This window comes from Crocodylus siamensis, chromosome 4 (genome assembly GCF_052110815.1).
Source record: "Crocodylus siamensis isolate JL-2025a chromosome 4, ASM5211081v1, whole genome shotgun sequence".
NCBI classification, from domain to species: Eukaryota; Metazoa; Chordata; order Crocodylia; family Crocodylidae; genus Crocodylus; species Crocodylus siamensis.
This window is the reverse complement of record NC_143398.1, coordinates 158292786-158308924: the sequence shown is the minus strand read 5'-3', so window position 1 is coordinate 158308924 and position 16139 is coordinate 158292786. Positions and strand designations below refer to the sequence as shown.

The following is a 16139-nucleotide window of genomic DNA, read 5'->3' as shown; positions in this document are numbered from 1 at the left end:
AACTAAAGGACTTTTTCCATTCTCAGTTGAAGCATTTGAATTGCAAAGGACTAGGGCAGATTTTTATTCCAACAGTATCCCTAAGATGACCCTTCCCTTTAGCTATACAGGTTTATTTTGCTGGGGAAAAAGTCTTTGACAATCATCTATGGTATTCAGGAGAGTATTAACTGCTTTGCTGGAGGAAGTAGTTAGTCAAGGTACTCTGGGGTTGCTCGTCATTGAAATGATTGTTGAAGTCCAAGCCCCATTTTCCTGAAGACACAAGAGGACAAACACATCCTCAGGGGGAAAGTGGCAGGGCAAAGATGGAAAATGCAGGTTCTGCCTCAGATGTCAACTCTCACTTGCAACCTCACTGCCCCAGGCCCATAGGTCCAGCACCCCTGAGATATGGCAAACTCAAACCAGCATTGGACTGCTGAGGGGATTGTCTCTCACCACCTCACAGGCAAGGGCTCCCAGCAGTGTTGTTTAAGTGATGGTCCTGGATGGCCAAGCCCAATTTTTGGATAGTCAGTGAGAGAGGAAATGAGGCAGGGAAGGAAAATAGCATGAAGGAGAAGCTGACAGCAGCAATCCAAGCCTCATGTTCCAGCTGGTGTTTAGAATTCAGCAAAAGCTGGTGGATGCAGGGATGCCATGTGAAGACTTCAATAGAACCTGGTGTGCTCAGAGCATCTCCCAGAATAGGATGATAAAGGCCTGGCAGCACCATGAGAAATCCCAGGATGGAGTATGGGCAGCAGGCATAGCAGGAAAGTCTCTGAACCTCCTCTGTGTATTCTCTCACTTTATTTTTTAATGCCCCCAAAAGGCAATGCTGGTGAAACAGTCTGGCCCCTTGTTATTTCATTCACTGATTAGGGCTAGAATCCAAGACACCACACTGGTCCATTCATTTCTTAAGATTACAGGAAAGCAAGGCCAGAAAGGACCACAGGGGGACATCTTGTCCAACCCCCTGCTCAGTGCAGAATCATCCCAGCCAGGTGTTTGTCTGACTGGCTCCTGAAAATTTCCAGGGATGGAGATTCCACCACTTCACCCAGTAGCCTGTTCCAATACTTGACCACCCTCCTAGTCAGAGAGTTCTTCCTGCTCTCCAACCTAAAATTTCCTCTGCTGCAGTTGGAAGCCACTGTTCCCAAGTCCTGTCCCCTACAGCCACATTAGGAGTAGGGCGAGGGTGGAAATCAGTCTCCATCCTCTTTATAACCATCCTTTAGATATTTGAAGACTTATCACATCTCCCTTCAGTTGTCTTTTCTCCAGTCTCCTTTGTTTACTAGCCATAATCTTGACACTGTCCTTGGCTGGTACTGGGGGCTCTTCTATTTGGGTTCACTCAACCTCCCACTCTCTTGAGCAATTTTTCCTATCAGCAACCTGGACCTTTGTTACCCCAACAGTCTGTACTACACAGCAGGGCTGCTATGTCACCACCCCTCACCCAGCAGAGCTACTTACACCAGCTTCATTTCTGAGGAGTTGTTCAGCAGAGCAACTAGAGACTCCACCTTTGTTGAGTCAGGCCGGAAGCAAGGATGATCTGGGTTGAGGATCTTGCCCTCCTCAGGCATGCACGTCTGCATCCAGGTCTCGAAAAACGGCACCTCGCCGGTGGGGCTGGACTCCGAGAGGATCACCTAGCAATAAATACAAGCCAGCAGACTCCTCAGAAACCTGCCCCACAGAGCAGATAGCCTGATGATCAACCCAAGCACCCCCCAACACACATACCACCTAACAGCCAGAGGAGGCTCACAACTGAGACAAGAGCAGCTCCTAGTGGCCAAAGTGGCCAACACCAGGGGACTATTCCAGATGGAAAGGCTATTCCAAGTAGGTCATTATGCTCTCCCCAAAGTGGGACTCAGAAAAGGCAGAAGATTCCCATGCCAACAGTGTAGTAAACAAATGCCATGTTTCACCCTGGAGTTAGCTATATTTCAGTAGCAGGCTGGAACTATATCTCAGAGGTCTCTAAAAATCACATGGGGATCTCTCTATGAATAAAGGAGGCTATCATCACCATGATCCAGTACATCTATGCCGAATAGGGGTTCTCAACCTATGAGTTTTCCAGGGTGAGCACTAAGTACTCATGGGCTCAGCATTCTCCAAAACCTCTCTAGGGGGCATGACTCCCCTGCAATCCACACACTCAAGAGTCACAGGTATGGCTGGTGGCCCTGGTAGTTTTTCACCTGAGGTTCTTCTCCCAAAGCACTCCTGAGCACAGGACTTCTTGGCCACACGAAAGGGATTACGCTTGGGCTCGCAGGAGCTCAGGTGCTGTGTCATGCCAGACTCCTGACATGGGTGAGCCAGTGTGTGGAATTTCCACATGGTCATACCCAGCTGCAAACATGCAGCCTCTACACTCCTTTCTGTGCAGTCATCAGGATTCAACCCGGTGTGCTGGGGCAGCGCCCTACAAACTCACCAGTGAGTTAGCAAGTTGAGGGGAGAGAGAAGTGCATGACCACAAAGCACATCATAGGTCAATGAGCAATGAAAATACAGTTGGGTATAGCTGGTCCTGCCTTTGGACAGGGAGCTGGACCAGATAAGTACTTGAGGCCTCTTCCCACCCTGTTTTCTATGATTCAACCCAAAATACACAATTGGTGTAACATAGCTCAGAGATCTCCAAGCACTGCACAGAAGTGAATGAATCAGAGAGCTGCAAGGATGAGTCATGCTACACCAAAGATGTATTTCACTTGCCAATCTATATGCCCCTTTCAATATTCCCTTGGTGCACGTCTGGACACGTGTGATGAGGTGAGTGGTTTGTGAAAGGAAGCTGAACCCTTCAGGTGCGCACACTGAATTCCTCAGGTTGCATATGGATGCAGGGAGAAGCATTTACGAGCCATCAATGGCACCAGATTCTGAGCGATTTTCTTGGTACCTGTGCTCCATTTGTTAGCTGTCCCGAGCTCAAGGGAGCTGGGGTCACCCTCACACACCATCAGAATTCATGACTGAATTCTAACAAGGTTGGTTTATTTCCTGTTCAAACCCTGAGCAATCTGAAAATGCCTCCCTTAAAACTGTTTTTCTCATTAAAAGAGAACTGTTTTGTCCAAGGTGAAATGTTTTCAGAATGTTGTTTAAAAAAAAAGAGTTTGTCAGGAAGTTCCTTCAGGTCTACAATGCAACTATGGTAAGTGAATAACAAAGACCCACACCCAACCAGCCAATAGCCCATGCACAGCTCAGAGACCTGGCTCTGGCTAATACCTTAACCCCTGAGCTGTTCTGGGGTGGTTGGCCTCTCTCCCATTTTATCTGAACTTTTCCCAAAGGTCTCAGGTTCATCCTGCATCTGAATGAGAACAAATTTCAAAGCCTCAGAAATGTTTCCCAAAATGGAATTGTTCTCCAACCAGTCTTATGAGTTGCATGAGTGTGGTGGACATGTTACACCAGGGGTGGGCAAAATGCAGCCCGTTGGGCCATTTTATCTGGCCCAAGGGGCCCCTAAAAAGTTTCAAAAATGAATATTTAGCTGCCCCTGGCTGCCTGTCATGTAGCCCTTGATGACTGGCCAAAACTCAGTAAGCAGCCCTCTGCCTAAAATAATTGCCTGCCCTTGCGTTACACATTAGTGCTCCCAGGCAGGCAACTTTAAGCATCAATCCCTGCTTATGTAGTTTTGCAGGAGCCAGACAGATAAGAAAAGATTTAGCAGATTATTTGGCCTGTCTCACTGAAAGGTATGCATGCCAGGCATAGCATGAGGAATTGTCCTTCCCATCCATAATACCTGTGATTCTACACGGAGTTGTACCCAATGACCAAAGTCCAGTGTGGAAGGCTAGGAAATGCACCTGGAAAGGGAACTAACAGCTTAAACCAAAGCCTTCAGGAACAGCTGCTGACTTTTGTAGGCTGATAGATTTTAAGGCCGAAAGAAGCAGCTCTGAATGCCTACCCCATTCCTGTGTTCCACAGGCCCTGGGTGTTCACTCAGATTTCTGGAGTGGAAGGAAGAACTCTGTCCAATCAAATATTTAGGTAACCTTACACTTGGGATGACCCACCTACAGACTTGACACCACAGCCTAATTGTCAAAGGGTACAAAACCCTCAGAGCTGAAATCCAGCTTTTCATCACTTGTAGGAGAGGAATCAATGTGTCAGTCGCCACACAAAAGGGAGTCCACCACAGCCCCTCACACTTCTTGGCCTTTTGGCTTGGAAATGAAAAAGTGGGTTTTTAAAATGAAAAAGATAAAATTCCACGCACAAGATGTTCCAATCACAGGGAAGCATTACATGAAATTCTCAAGAGCAAGTTAGACAGATATTGGCTGGGATGGCTTAGTCAGGGATGATCCTGCCCTGAGCAGGGAGCTGGAGTAGATGACCCTCAGGACCCTTCCAGTCCTACTCTCCTGTGATACTATGATGCAAATGGAGAGGGATGGGCATCAAACCCACACTTCCAAAGCACAAACTTCTGTTGCCAGAGCTAAGACACGTCCCCTTCCTTAACTCAAGGCTGTGGCATACTCAGTAGCATCTCTGTGATCCGGCCACTAGAGGAGGGCAGAGAGTCAGCGTAATAGACTGGATCATGGTTTGAGCTTATGTTGGCTCAGTCAGGATCTCTATCTAGACTGCGCAGGATCAGGCTTCCTGGTAATCTGACATGTCCCCTCCTGTCTTCTACCCCCACAGTGCACTCAAGAGATAAGAACAGAACAGCAACCTACCTCAGAGCCGTAGGTCTGCGCAACATGGCACAGCATGAGGAAGGAGATGTCGAACAGCAGGGCCCGGACTGAGGCCGCCTTGGCTAGGGAAGGAGAAGCACAGCCATTATTACCCTGGCACCAGGGCAAGTTTTTAGAACAGAGGGGGGTATCTGTGATCACTGCTGGAGGTAGAACATCCCCTGTTTTTTTACAAGAGGCACTTACTAACCTTGGCTCACGCAGTGCCTTCTCCCTCAAGGGCTATTGTTCAGGACTCAGGACCCAATGGGATGCAATCAAGTGCTGCTCCCCAGTCCCACCACATCAGAACGTGCTGTCATGCTCAAGGCAGTGCCAACACAGCTCCGCTCTCCTACATGTCAGACCCACCCAAGTGACCAAGGTATCAATAGCCTGATGGCCACAGAACCCTTCCTTAAGGCACACACCCTCCTCAAAAACTCTTACCCCAACACCTCCCCATAACACCACCCATGCTACCAGGCAGCTAAAACTTCCTTTCCTCCAATGGAAGGTCAGTGTATTGAACATATTTAATCATATGCAAATACATTCAGAATCCTTATCTTGGTTTCTGTACTCAGACATCATCCCTTCCAAAGTGGGAGTCACTATAGGGCATTGCTAGCAAACTAATCTCCCTTCTGGAGCCCCAGGGATTTGGGGTAAGGGAAAGAAGGGGTCATTCTTTTCCCCGAAGCACGCCCACCCCCTGAACAGTGTAAATCAGTTGGGGGGCAAAGGCAGGGGCTGCACCAGAGCATGCACGTGCTCAGTGAGAGGATAAAGAGCCCTAGTGAGCACTGCAACCTGCTGCCTTGAATCAATGCCCCCTTGTGCAGGGATCCTATGCTGGCAGTGCATGGTACAGTGCTCCCTATTGTTATGGTACAGTAGACAGAGCTCTGCATTAACTCCATCATAGCCAGTACATTCAATCTAAGGGCCTGGGCACAGGGCCCGACACCTGGCATGAAAGGACTGTATGGTTCATACTGTAACTTAACACACAGGCAGACTTACAGCCTTCTCCACTGATGTGCTTGGTGAATTCATTCAGCCTAGAGAGAAACAGGGAAAGAAGCAATAAAGCATTAGATGCAGCAGATTTGGCCTCTGCTGCTAATGAAACTGAAGCCCCTTTTCATTCCCATAGCAGGGAGAGAGGCCGGGCAAACTACCCAGGAACGGTGCCCCATACCAACAGCCTCAACTCCTGCTTGCCAGGCCAGCTGGGTGCCAGGAAGCTAGTCAGACCTTTGCCCCAATTTCCAAACAGGGCTGGTGTCTAACTTGCCAGTTCTGACCAACTCCTTTCTCTCAGCTGTCTCCATAGGCATGCCCCCTTCTGAAGACAGAAGGAGCAGGGGAAGCTTGTTGCTAAGGCACTGGGCTATAACTCAAGTGATCTAGGTTTGATGCCCAGCTCTGCTAACACCCCCTCTGCACAACCTTGGGAAAGGCACTTCTCTCCAGATCTCCTTTCTCTACTGCATAAATAGGGATGGCAACATTTGCCTTTGTCTCATCCATTTAGATACTTGGGGTAAGAGTGGGCACACAGACAATTACCATGAGCATCTGATAAGCAGCTAGTCCCCGCCTACTGTTAGCTCATGCTAGGTAGTCCTTGTCCACCCGCTAAATAGGCAGAGGGCAAGAGGGATAAATGAAGGCTCAGAAAGGGGAGACTGTCTCAAGGACACACAGCAAGTTAACAACAGAGCTGGGAATGGAACCCAGCAGCTCAGGTTCCTTAATCTCCCTCCCCCTTGGACCACCCTGTCCCTTGACCCAGCTTAGTAAGAGCTACTACATCAACTAGCCTCCTAAACAGAACCACCACCATCAACGCCCAGCACCACCCTGCAGTTCTAACCAGCTGTAGCTACCCTTAATGCACAGATCAGAACAGTGCTCCTGTACTGCATCAACCAAGCCTCCTGTGGCACCTTGCTGGTCTTGCTCTCTTCTTGTGGCACATGAAGTAATCACATCTTCTCAGGTGTGGTGTGTGAAAGTGAGACTGGACACCCCTTCTGGACAACAGTTTGCCTAAGAAAGTAGGGGGCAAGACTTGATGGCCAAAACGCCCCACCCAGTCCTGTGTTCCTATATCTTAGAATTGCTCCCCATCCTGCCACCTAGGGAGAACATGTTACTGACCCAGTGCCTGCATTCATTTATGCTACAGGGGCAGGGACAGGTTGATTCTGTGCCTGGGTGGTATGTTTCCATCCCAGGATGAAAATGAAAGCTGCATAAAGGGATCTGAGCTTTCTGCAATGCCATCCATTTCCAGAGGCTGATGAAAAGCAGCAATTAAAAGCATGTTCCCAAAGCCCTGTGGGGGGCTGCATTTCCACTGCCAGCTGAGGCAGATGTGCAGTCAGAGCCTACTGTGCCGCTCTTCCCCAGAGCATACAAGGAACATAGAGAAAACTGATCCAGCTCCGAAAACATCTCCTGGATGTCTAAAGTCACCTGCTTCCTCCTTCCTTTAGCTCTAGAGAAGTGAAGTCAATGGAACACACATGCTACATCGCTTGCCTGGGCAAACCTGCTTCCATCAATGACCCCCTAGAGGACATCATCTCTGCAGACTCACTTGATGAATTTTCGAGCAAAAGATTTCAGCTTCCCTGTCGCTGCTGCCGCAGCCAACAACAGATCCAGGCTCTTCCCAGACAGCATGTGACCCAAGACCCCTAGCAGCCCCTCAGGAGATTTGGAGTGATCTGCATCCATGGTCTACCAAATAAAAAAGAAAGTAGGGAGAAAGCAAATCAATGTAACATAGCACAATGAAGTAGCTTGGAACCTCTAGACACAAATGGAGCTTCCTGAGTGGCTGGTGATGATTTCACAAGGAGGTCTGTCATGATAAAAACTGACCTAGTCCTGATCTACATAAAAAATAGAGAATGGTTACAGTAGCTCAGCCACCACCCAAGAACAGCTGTAATTACCCATAAGCTACCACTTGCAGAGGCTTAAGTGAGACTGATGGAACAAAATGTACTACGTCTTCAGAAGCTCAGGTAAAGCTGCTGCCATAACAATGCATCTACTTGAAGGAACTTGGAGAAAGACAAGCAAAGTGCTCCCTAGATACAGGCCTGATTCATACAGCTAATCCAGATCTGGCTGTTTTAATATGCTGCACAGGGGCAGCAACTCCAGGTGCAGTTAATGGGATGGCTCAGTCTGGGGAAAAGCCCCTCAATTCTTTCAGCTAGATAGAAACATACAGGGTGGCAGTCAATAACAGAACATGGGACTGCTGGATACTGACTGCTGCTGCTGCTCAGCCCATCCCCAAGACTGACTAGAAGCAGTTCCCTTTTCTCACAACAGCCAGGGAGAACCTGGAGTGTTAACAACTACTGACTGGGTTGCAAGGAGATCCGATAGCAAACGGTGATCAGATGATGACAGGGTCTCAAAGAGCTGGGAACACTGAATAGCAGGTCATTTACCTTCAGGATGTTGGTGACAGTAGGCTCGGCTCTGAGGATGAGTCCTGGGTTGGGCTGGATGTTGGCATTCTCTGCTGATTTCAAACGGGGGGCATGCTCCCGGTCAGCCGTCCTGACATTTCACATCCAAGTAAGAGCGGGAGTCAGAGAGTGGAAGCCTCCACACCTTCCTCCCCCTCCTCAGAGGACTGAGCAGCACCTGCTCTTTACACAACCCCCCAGTAGCCTGCAATCCCCCATACCCTAAAGAAAACGTGCCTTTATCCTAAGGTCACGATGTAAACACAGCCCTCCACCCCACCGCCTCACAGAGGGCAGTCAAAACAGACATGCTCCCTACGTAGAGGTTCCAGTAGATTGGAGCAGAAGACAGTGTGAAAGATACCAAGAAGACCCTGTCCCATACCCATGCCCCCTCGGTGCCCTCCTCACATATCAGCAAAGGCCTGCCTACTCAGCCTAGATCTCTTGCCTGTCCAGGGATGTCTACAGTGCATCCCAAGTGAGACTAGGCACACTGCTGAGAAATAAGGTTCACCAACTGTATGCAAATTGGGTCTCAATTTGTAAACTACAGGCTGGTGTGGCTCTAGTAGTATGCCCCAGCAACATGCTCAGCCTTCCTGACTTGAGGACCCAAGCTCAGTGTTGGGCTGAGATCAGGGGCCATCTCAAGGTCTGCAAATTTGTAAGCCAGGGTGCAGGCAGAGTGGACATGGTTTATCTGGACCATGGTGTAGACAACCCCCCTTGCTCTTCCTCCATCAGCAGCACCTTCTTCAGGGTTCTGTTGACTAGGCAGATCATACCTGGCTCTTTAATTCAGAGCTGACAGGACACAGTCCTTTACCTTGGGAAATGAATGATAACAAGGGCAGGCCACTATCAACATTCCCTGAGCTAACAGGAATTTTATATGGGGACTCCAAGACCAGCAAAGCTGAGGACCTACCTTTTGGCAGCCAGATTGGTCATGTTGGTTTCTGACAGCAGCCCCTGTTTGCTACATTCTTGAAGGAGTAGACTGGTACAGTCACAGCTGGAATTGGGAGAGAAAGAAATGGGGATAAGAGGGACAAAAGCAGGAGTGTTAACACCCTGCCCTCCAGCACTGCAATTACCCCTGGAGCTGTCAACAGGGCAGGAGTGGGGAGTAGTAATTAAACCAGAAAATGAAGTCAGGACTCCTGGGTTCACTTTCTGATTTCATAAGGCCCTCTCTGTGATTCTGGGCAAGTTACTTCTGTTGAATGGAATTGACAGTATCTACCTATGTACTTTTGAAAGAGGCTACAAAGGTTGTTTGTAAAGGGGTGGGAAAGTAACTACAAAAACAAAGAGAGTCATTAGCATGTGACTTAACCAAAGACTGGTACTAAACACTTGCTGCTGATCTGAAGAGCAAGAGGAAATGAGGCATGCAAAATTCAGGGCGAGAAAAGCTATCATCCCCAGCTCATCAGCCATGAGCAAGAACTATGTCAGCAGGTACCAAACACCTGCTTGAGAGAGAAGAACAAAACCAAACACCTGTTACCATGCACACAGAGCTGCATTAGTTGTTCTGCCACAGATCCAGGCGTGTAGAACCCAGTGACTGAAAATACATCAGGATCCAATTTTTAATATAAAATGTTATGAAGGGAAGAAAAAACAAATCTTCAGGCTGGTTTATTCATTATGAGCTATTTGTGTCTTCCAGCATGTGGAACATGGTGTTATGACCACACCACAGCAGCACAACAGCTCTCAAGGGAGTCCATTCATTCTCCGCAACAGGTAGGAGAACGGATGGTACTGTACAAGGAGTGGAACAGTTGTGGCTTTCCACAGGTCCTGATGCCTACCTGTAGTCAGGCCTGAACACACAAAAGGCACAATGCGGGGAAAGAGATCTTACTTGCATCGCTGATCCGCTTTGTCTAGCAGAGGGGTGAGTTTCAACAGAAATTCAAAGGCACAGTTCACATCCTCTGTGAAATCCTGAAACCACACAAGAGGCAGGTGCTCAATCAAACTTTATTTCACTAGACACAAGAAGTTTTTTCAAAGCCACTCAGAAACCAGGACTCAAGTCTTCCCACTCAGCTACATAATGGCAAGGAATTTAATGCTGCCAGGTCAAGTCATACTAGCCAAGCAGCACCAACGGTAGCAAAGGAACCAATTATCTTCCAGGTATCTGGGGAAGGCTGTGCAGAGAGAACCTGATAGTCAGATGTCAGCCTCCAGATGACATCCCAGCACAATATGAAAGTGACCCCCAAACACCATCAGGAGCTAAAGGGGGCCTGGCTTGACCACCATGCATTTAAAAGTGTATTACAAGCAGAAAGTTACTGCTGGGTTTGAATTTTGCTGTGGATATCATGGTCGTTCTCTCCCCAGCAAAGAGAAAAAACACATCATAATAATAAAAAAGTGCCGTCATAAATAATAGTTCATGGGAGCAACCTGCTACATGCCATGCACAGAGGCTACCCATGCCACTTGTGGCACATGTACTGCATGTCAGCCACCCTGTGCTAGCCTGAGCCAACTAGAGCTTGGGGACATGTTGGGGAAGATCAGGGACCACAGGCCATTTCTCTGTGTCAGTTACCTGCTACATTTCATAGATTCATAGATGCTAGGATCAGGAGGGACCTTAATGGATCATAGAGTCCGACCCCCTGCCTGTGGCAGGAAAAAGTGCTGGGGTCATGTGACCCCAGCCAGGTGCTTGTTCAGTTTCCTCTCGAAGACCCCCCAAGGTAGGAGAGAGCACCACCTTCCTTAGAAGCTCATTCCAGATTCTGACAACCCTAACTGTGAAGAATTTCATTCTGATGTCCAACCTAAATCTACTCTCTATCAGCTTGTGGCTGTTGTAACTAGAGCACCCCTTGGAATAACCAAAAAACAACAGCCACAAGCTGATAGAGAGTAGATTTAGGCTGGACATCAGAAAGAACTTCTTCATGGTTAGGGTTGCCAGAATCTGGAATGGGCTTCCAAGGGAGGTGGTGCTCTCTGCCACCACACCTCCCTTGGGGCAGGCCCTGATCCTGTCCAGATTTACACCTCTCTTTCAGGTTACACATGACCACAGACCCTAATGAGAGTACTTGTGTGTGCAAAACGAGGCAGGCATCAACATGTCTGCAGGATCAAGGCCTACATTTACAAAATGCCCAGTGGGCTAAAACCCCAAACTGGCTGATCCCTCAGGGCTTCACCCTTCCCCAACCAAGCATCTACCTTGTAAGCTCTTTGGGACAGTGATCGTCTGCTCCATGGTGCTTGTACAGCACCAACCACAATGGGGCCCAATCTCAACTAACTCCTAGGCACTACCATAATAAACAGCTGCCACAGCACACAGCAGGTCACACCAACCATGATCTCCACTTACCTTCTCTCCTTGGGGATATTTCTTTAGTTTAACCAGAACTTGAGGGACCTGGAGGGAAAAGAAAACTTTTCTAAATTTACATCTAGCCAGGAGGAAAGGATCCCAGGTACCACAACTCCAATTTGTGCAGCACAACAGGGGCCAACAAGTAAAAGGGAGAAGCCACCTGCATTGAAAAGGCTGCCACACGTGTTCACACCTGTGATCTATCCACCCCAGGATCCTGCCTCTGACAATGCCCTAGTGTCAGCTGGTCCAGAGGAGGGTGCAAGGAAACCCTCTAGAGGACACTTACAGCACTGCACTTCAGAAGAAAGTTTCTTCCTAGCCCATCTCCTCTTCTTAGAAGCTGGCTTAGGTCCCGAAGCAGGTGGGCCTATTCATTGGCATCAGGACACAGATTCACTCCATATCTTTCAGTTGTGATGGCAATGGCCAGGGATGAGGCATGCAGAAGGTGAATACAAAGCCTAATTTGCTCAACCTGTTCTGGGAAAGCTAGCTGGCCTCACAAGTGTTTACCAAGAACTGGACATGAGCTGGGGGGAGGGAACTGAGAGCCATCTGCTACCAGTCACAGTGGTGAAGGAGAAAGACAGATATAACCATGTAACCTTTTGGGCAGAACACATCAGATGGAAAAAAAATGGGGACAAACCTGAGTGCCTGATACAATGCTTAACTCTCCAGGACTTGGGGGCCTTTGAGGTCTCTCCAAACCCTGCGAGTCTCAACAGCAAAATCACTTAGCCCACAGACAACACACAGCAAGCATTGTTCCCCTTACAGGGAGACAACATTCAGCCCATTTTACAGAGGGGTAAACTGAAGCACTGAGAGGGGGAGGCTATCCAGCTCACTTGGCAATTTCGGTGGAAGCACTGAGAACAGAATCAAGATCTTCAGACCCTCAGGCCTGCACTTGAGCCCCTTCACCCATCCTTTTCCCCTACGAGTACAGGAGCACAAAGACCCAGGGAGAAAAACATGAGGCATAGGGAAAGTGCAACATGACCCCTAGAATCACTTCCTGTCTGCACTGCTGAACCACTTCTTGGCTGGGTAATTAAACAAGGTCCTCCTTGCCCAGACCTATATGAAGTCAAACCAGTGTCATATCACACAAAGATATTCTTCACTAGGCCAGGACCAATCGCTCTTCCATCCCACCATAACCCCACACAGCGAGAAACAAAGTAAGATGAAAGCTGTTCTGCAAAACAAAGTAGGACTGGACTTAAAAGCAGCCCCAGACAGCAAAATTGATGTTCAGCTGGTTGTGTCAAGGGAGGCTGCCTGTGGGCTCAGCCTGAGACTGCCATCTAACACACTCCGTACAGATGGGGCATGAAAAGCACCTCGAGGGATGCACAGTGGGAGAGGAAAAATAATTGCTCTGTCAAGCTTAGGCACACAGCAGGATCCTGGAGGAAGCAGGCGATGACAGACTCTGGGTTTTAACCTGAACCTCCATCTGACTGACAGCTCTCAGCAAAGGTGGTGGGACAGAGGGTTACCTTAAGGAAGGTGAAAGCTGTCCATTTCAGCTCTTCTGTCCCTTCAGGGGACTCTATCAGGCCCACAAAACAGGCTTTCCATATCTCCAGTACAAAGAGAGGTGAGGGAATACGCTATAAAGGAAAAAATCTCAGTCATGGAGTGTCTAGTGCATGTGACCCACACTTAATATATGTACTACAACATGGGTCATCATCAGCAAGGAACGCATCAACCTCTCAATTTAATATACAGTTACAGAAGTAAACCCATTTACTGAAAGTAAGGGTAGAAACATGTTGCATTTGTGCTGCTACAATTTTTACAGAAGTACAAGTGTCAAGCAAACAGACATTGCTACTTTTGTCACGCCATATCAGAGGTGCCACAAAAGGTACTAATAAATTGTGGCATTTTATTGCAGCCAATGTCTATTTGTTCTGTGGCAGAGGACTGTGGGCAGGTGTTCCAAGGACTTAAGGGACCCAATCCTGAGCACCCTGAGTAGGACTGGGCTCCTCAAGCCCATGGAGCACCTGCCAGCCCTACTCCAGGGCACAGCTCTGTAAGCAGGTAAAGCCTGGATGAGTCCTGGCATGGAGGCATGGAACCCAGGCAATTCTGGGTACCCCATGCCTCCACACCTGGACCTATATGACCCCAGGTATCCATGAGTCCTGAGCTGATCCATGCCTCACACAGAGACACAAGACAACCTAAGTCCCAGGGGGAAAGAAACAGGTAGAAGCCAGGTGACCCATGACACCCTATGCTTCCATGCAGAGATCCGCACTGACTGTGCCCCAGCATAAAGTACAGATCAGCATAGATCTCAAGGCAGGGTTGCATGAGAGTTGGGGAATCCTTGGCACCTCATGCCTCTTAGCCAGGACCCACACTGCTTGAGGCAGAGGCACAGGTCAGCATGTGAAGGATCCTCATGTGAAGGCACAGGGCACTGGGGATTCCCCAGCTCCAGTGCCAGGACTCGCGCTGACCCATGCCTCATGCAGAGGTATGGGTCAGCACAGGACCTGATTCAGGGCAACAACAAACCCAGAGAATCCCTAGGCAAAAGGAACACAATACCCCATGTCCCACATCAGGCAGGGGATCCAATGCAGGACATGGGGTGATGTGCATGTCAACTAATAAAGCAGATCAGTGGAGACAGGACATGTCCCACTACAACTGATCCACTTCAGTTAATCTGTTTCTACCCTAAGAGCAGACCCCCGAAACCTTTCTGGGCCTGATGCAGCCCCAGTGGGAATTCCTGGGTCTATGGGAAAGTTATGCAAGGACGTAATTTCCCTGCATTTCTGAGCATAGTTATGAGGCAGCATTGGTCTTGCTCCCTCTTCATGGAAACTGGCCACAGAAGGGAAGTGACTTGCCCAAAGTTACACTCAGGCTCTGTGCCAGAAGCTCTTGGTTTACCAAGCCATGTCAAGCAGCACAGCAAGGTCACAGGCTGCTGTCTACTGTACCTGCATCCTCTTCACCATCATCAGCTGCTCCACCAGAGGCTGAGTCTCTCCTGTGAGGTTCATTGTCCCCTCAAGCAGCACCACAGCATGGATGGTGGGGAAGCCAGTTTTGTTCAGCTGGGCTGAGTGGGCTGAGAGCATGGTGGGGATACTGCACAAGAATAATGGAGGCACAGGATCAGAGGATTGGAAGAACAAAGGGTGATGTTGAGGCATCACAGGGAAGCATCTGTCACCCTTGACCTGAGTCATTAGACTCTAAATAACCCCAACACCACTGCAGCGTCTGAGTCAGGATGGCCTAGGACCCTGGCATTAGCCTTTGGCTTGTGAGGTTCTGACTGAGCCACAGAACTTTAACCTCCTGGGCACTAGCCTGTTTCCAAGGGTTGGCTGCCATGGAGGATATTACTGCAGAATATGAAAAGATTTGGATTCACAGCATTATTGCTCCTGCTCTCAACTTTCCCATGCAGACAAGACCCATGAGAGAGGGCAGGTGCTGCTATGGGGTAGCAGAAGCCTATAGCTGCCAGCCACTGGAAGGGGTAGTGGCTACTTGGGACACCCCTAGAACAAGCCCCACCTAGCACTGTATATTTTGCCCTCCAAAGCCAAGAGCCTTTCTTTCTCCCCTCAACCTACCAGCTCCCAAACACTACCTCAAGTCATCAACCAAATGTAGGGAGGAGTAGAGCTAGGCCAGGAAGCCAGTGGGCACAGAAGATGCCTGGAACTGTTCAGAAGGCTTTCTGGCCATCAGTGCAGGCAGGAAGGTAGTCTGGAAGAATTAGAGCAGAATACCCCTGTAGCAGCAGGGAGCTGCTCTGGGGTGTGCCAATGCCAGCATCTCACTAGTGCAAGGGTATTCTCAGAGCTAACTCCTGCTGTCTCAGGCAACAGGGAGATCACAGAAAAGAAAGCTCTAAGGCAGAGGGAACATGGACAGACACCAGTTCTTAACTCCCCATGCACATGGAAGACAAAACCATTGGGCTACCTCTTGATCAGGGAGATGCATTCATCTGCCTGGCTCCGGAGCTGGGGACTGCTGAGGCTGTTCAGATTCTCCCCCAGTTTGACTAGGGATTGCTCCACTGTGCTCCATGATGCTGGATGGAGAAAGAGAGGAGACCTTTCAATGTTAGGATGCCACAGGAGAATCCCTGAAGGTTTGCATTAGGGCAAGGACAAAGAGGTATCCTAACTCAAGACGATTCTTCCAGAAGCTCTAGAGAGGTAGTCAAGACCACCTGGGTTTCAGCAGGAACTGGGCACCGTGGCAAATCCCACCCAAAATCTGCATTGCAACAAAGCAGTTAAAGAGCAGTTTGGACATGCACAGCCCCCTGCTGAGGTGCCTCAAGGAGGACTGCAAAGGAAAGGAGCTCATAGTCAGTGCTGTCACCAGTCTGCAGGAGTCATTTTGCAAGGAACAGCTCACCCAGCCTTAATGCCAACACCATTCATCTTCCAAGGGCAATGCAGACAGGAGGGGAGACAGCGTGGGCAGCAGGAAGCCAGGGAGTAGGTGGTTACAGTGATT

General features: G+C 49.0%; 1 protein-coding gene and 1 non-coding gene across 8 annotated transcripts in view; both read right to left on the bottom strand.

Annotated features, from left to right (window-relative positions):
• The window catches only part of MED24 (mediator complex subunit 24), a 42445-nt gene that overhangs the window by 16835 nt on the left and 9471 nt on the right, over nt 1–16139 (bottom strand). For all 7 annotated transcript variants that reach the window (XM_090044486.1, XM_090044487.1, XM_090044485.1 and 4 more), the window contains 11 exons: nt 15594–15705; nt 14594–14744; nt 13124–13237; nt 11607–11654; nt 10113–10195; nt 9165–9251; nt 8213–8324; nt 7342–7484; nt 5757–5794; nt 4731–4813; nt 1471–1649 (listed from right to left, as the gene is read on the bottom strand). In XM_090044486.1, coding sequence (XP_089900612.1) covers nt 1471–1649; nt 4731–4813; nt 5757–5794; nt 7342–7484; nt 8213–8324; nt 9165–9251; nt 10113–10195; nt 11607–11654; nt 13124–13237; nt 14594–14744; nt 15594–15705 — 1150 coding nt within the window. The remainder of the gene's footprint in view (nt 1–1470; nt 1650–4730; nt 4814–5756; nt 5795–7341; nt 7485–8212; nt 8325–9164; nt 9252–10112; nt 10196–11606; nt 11655–13123; nt 13238–14593; nt 14745–15593; nt 15706–16139) is intronic.
• Nucleotides 5233–5340, bottom strand: LOC149866943 (small nucleolar RNA SNORD124). The gene has a single exon (XR_016442182.1). It is a non-coding gene; the product is annotated as a small nucleolar RNA SNORD124 (small nucleolar RNA).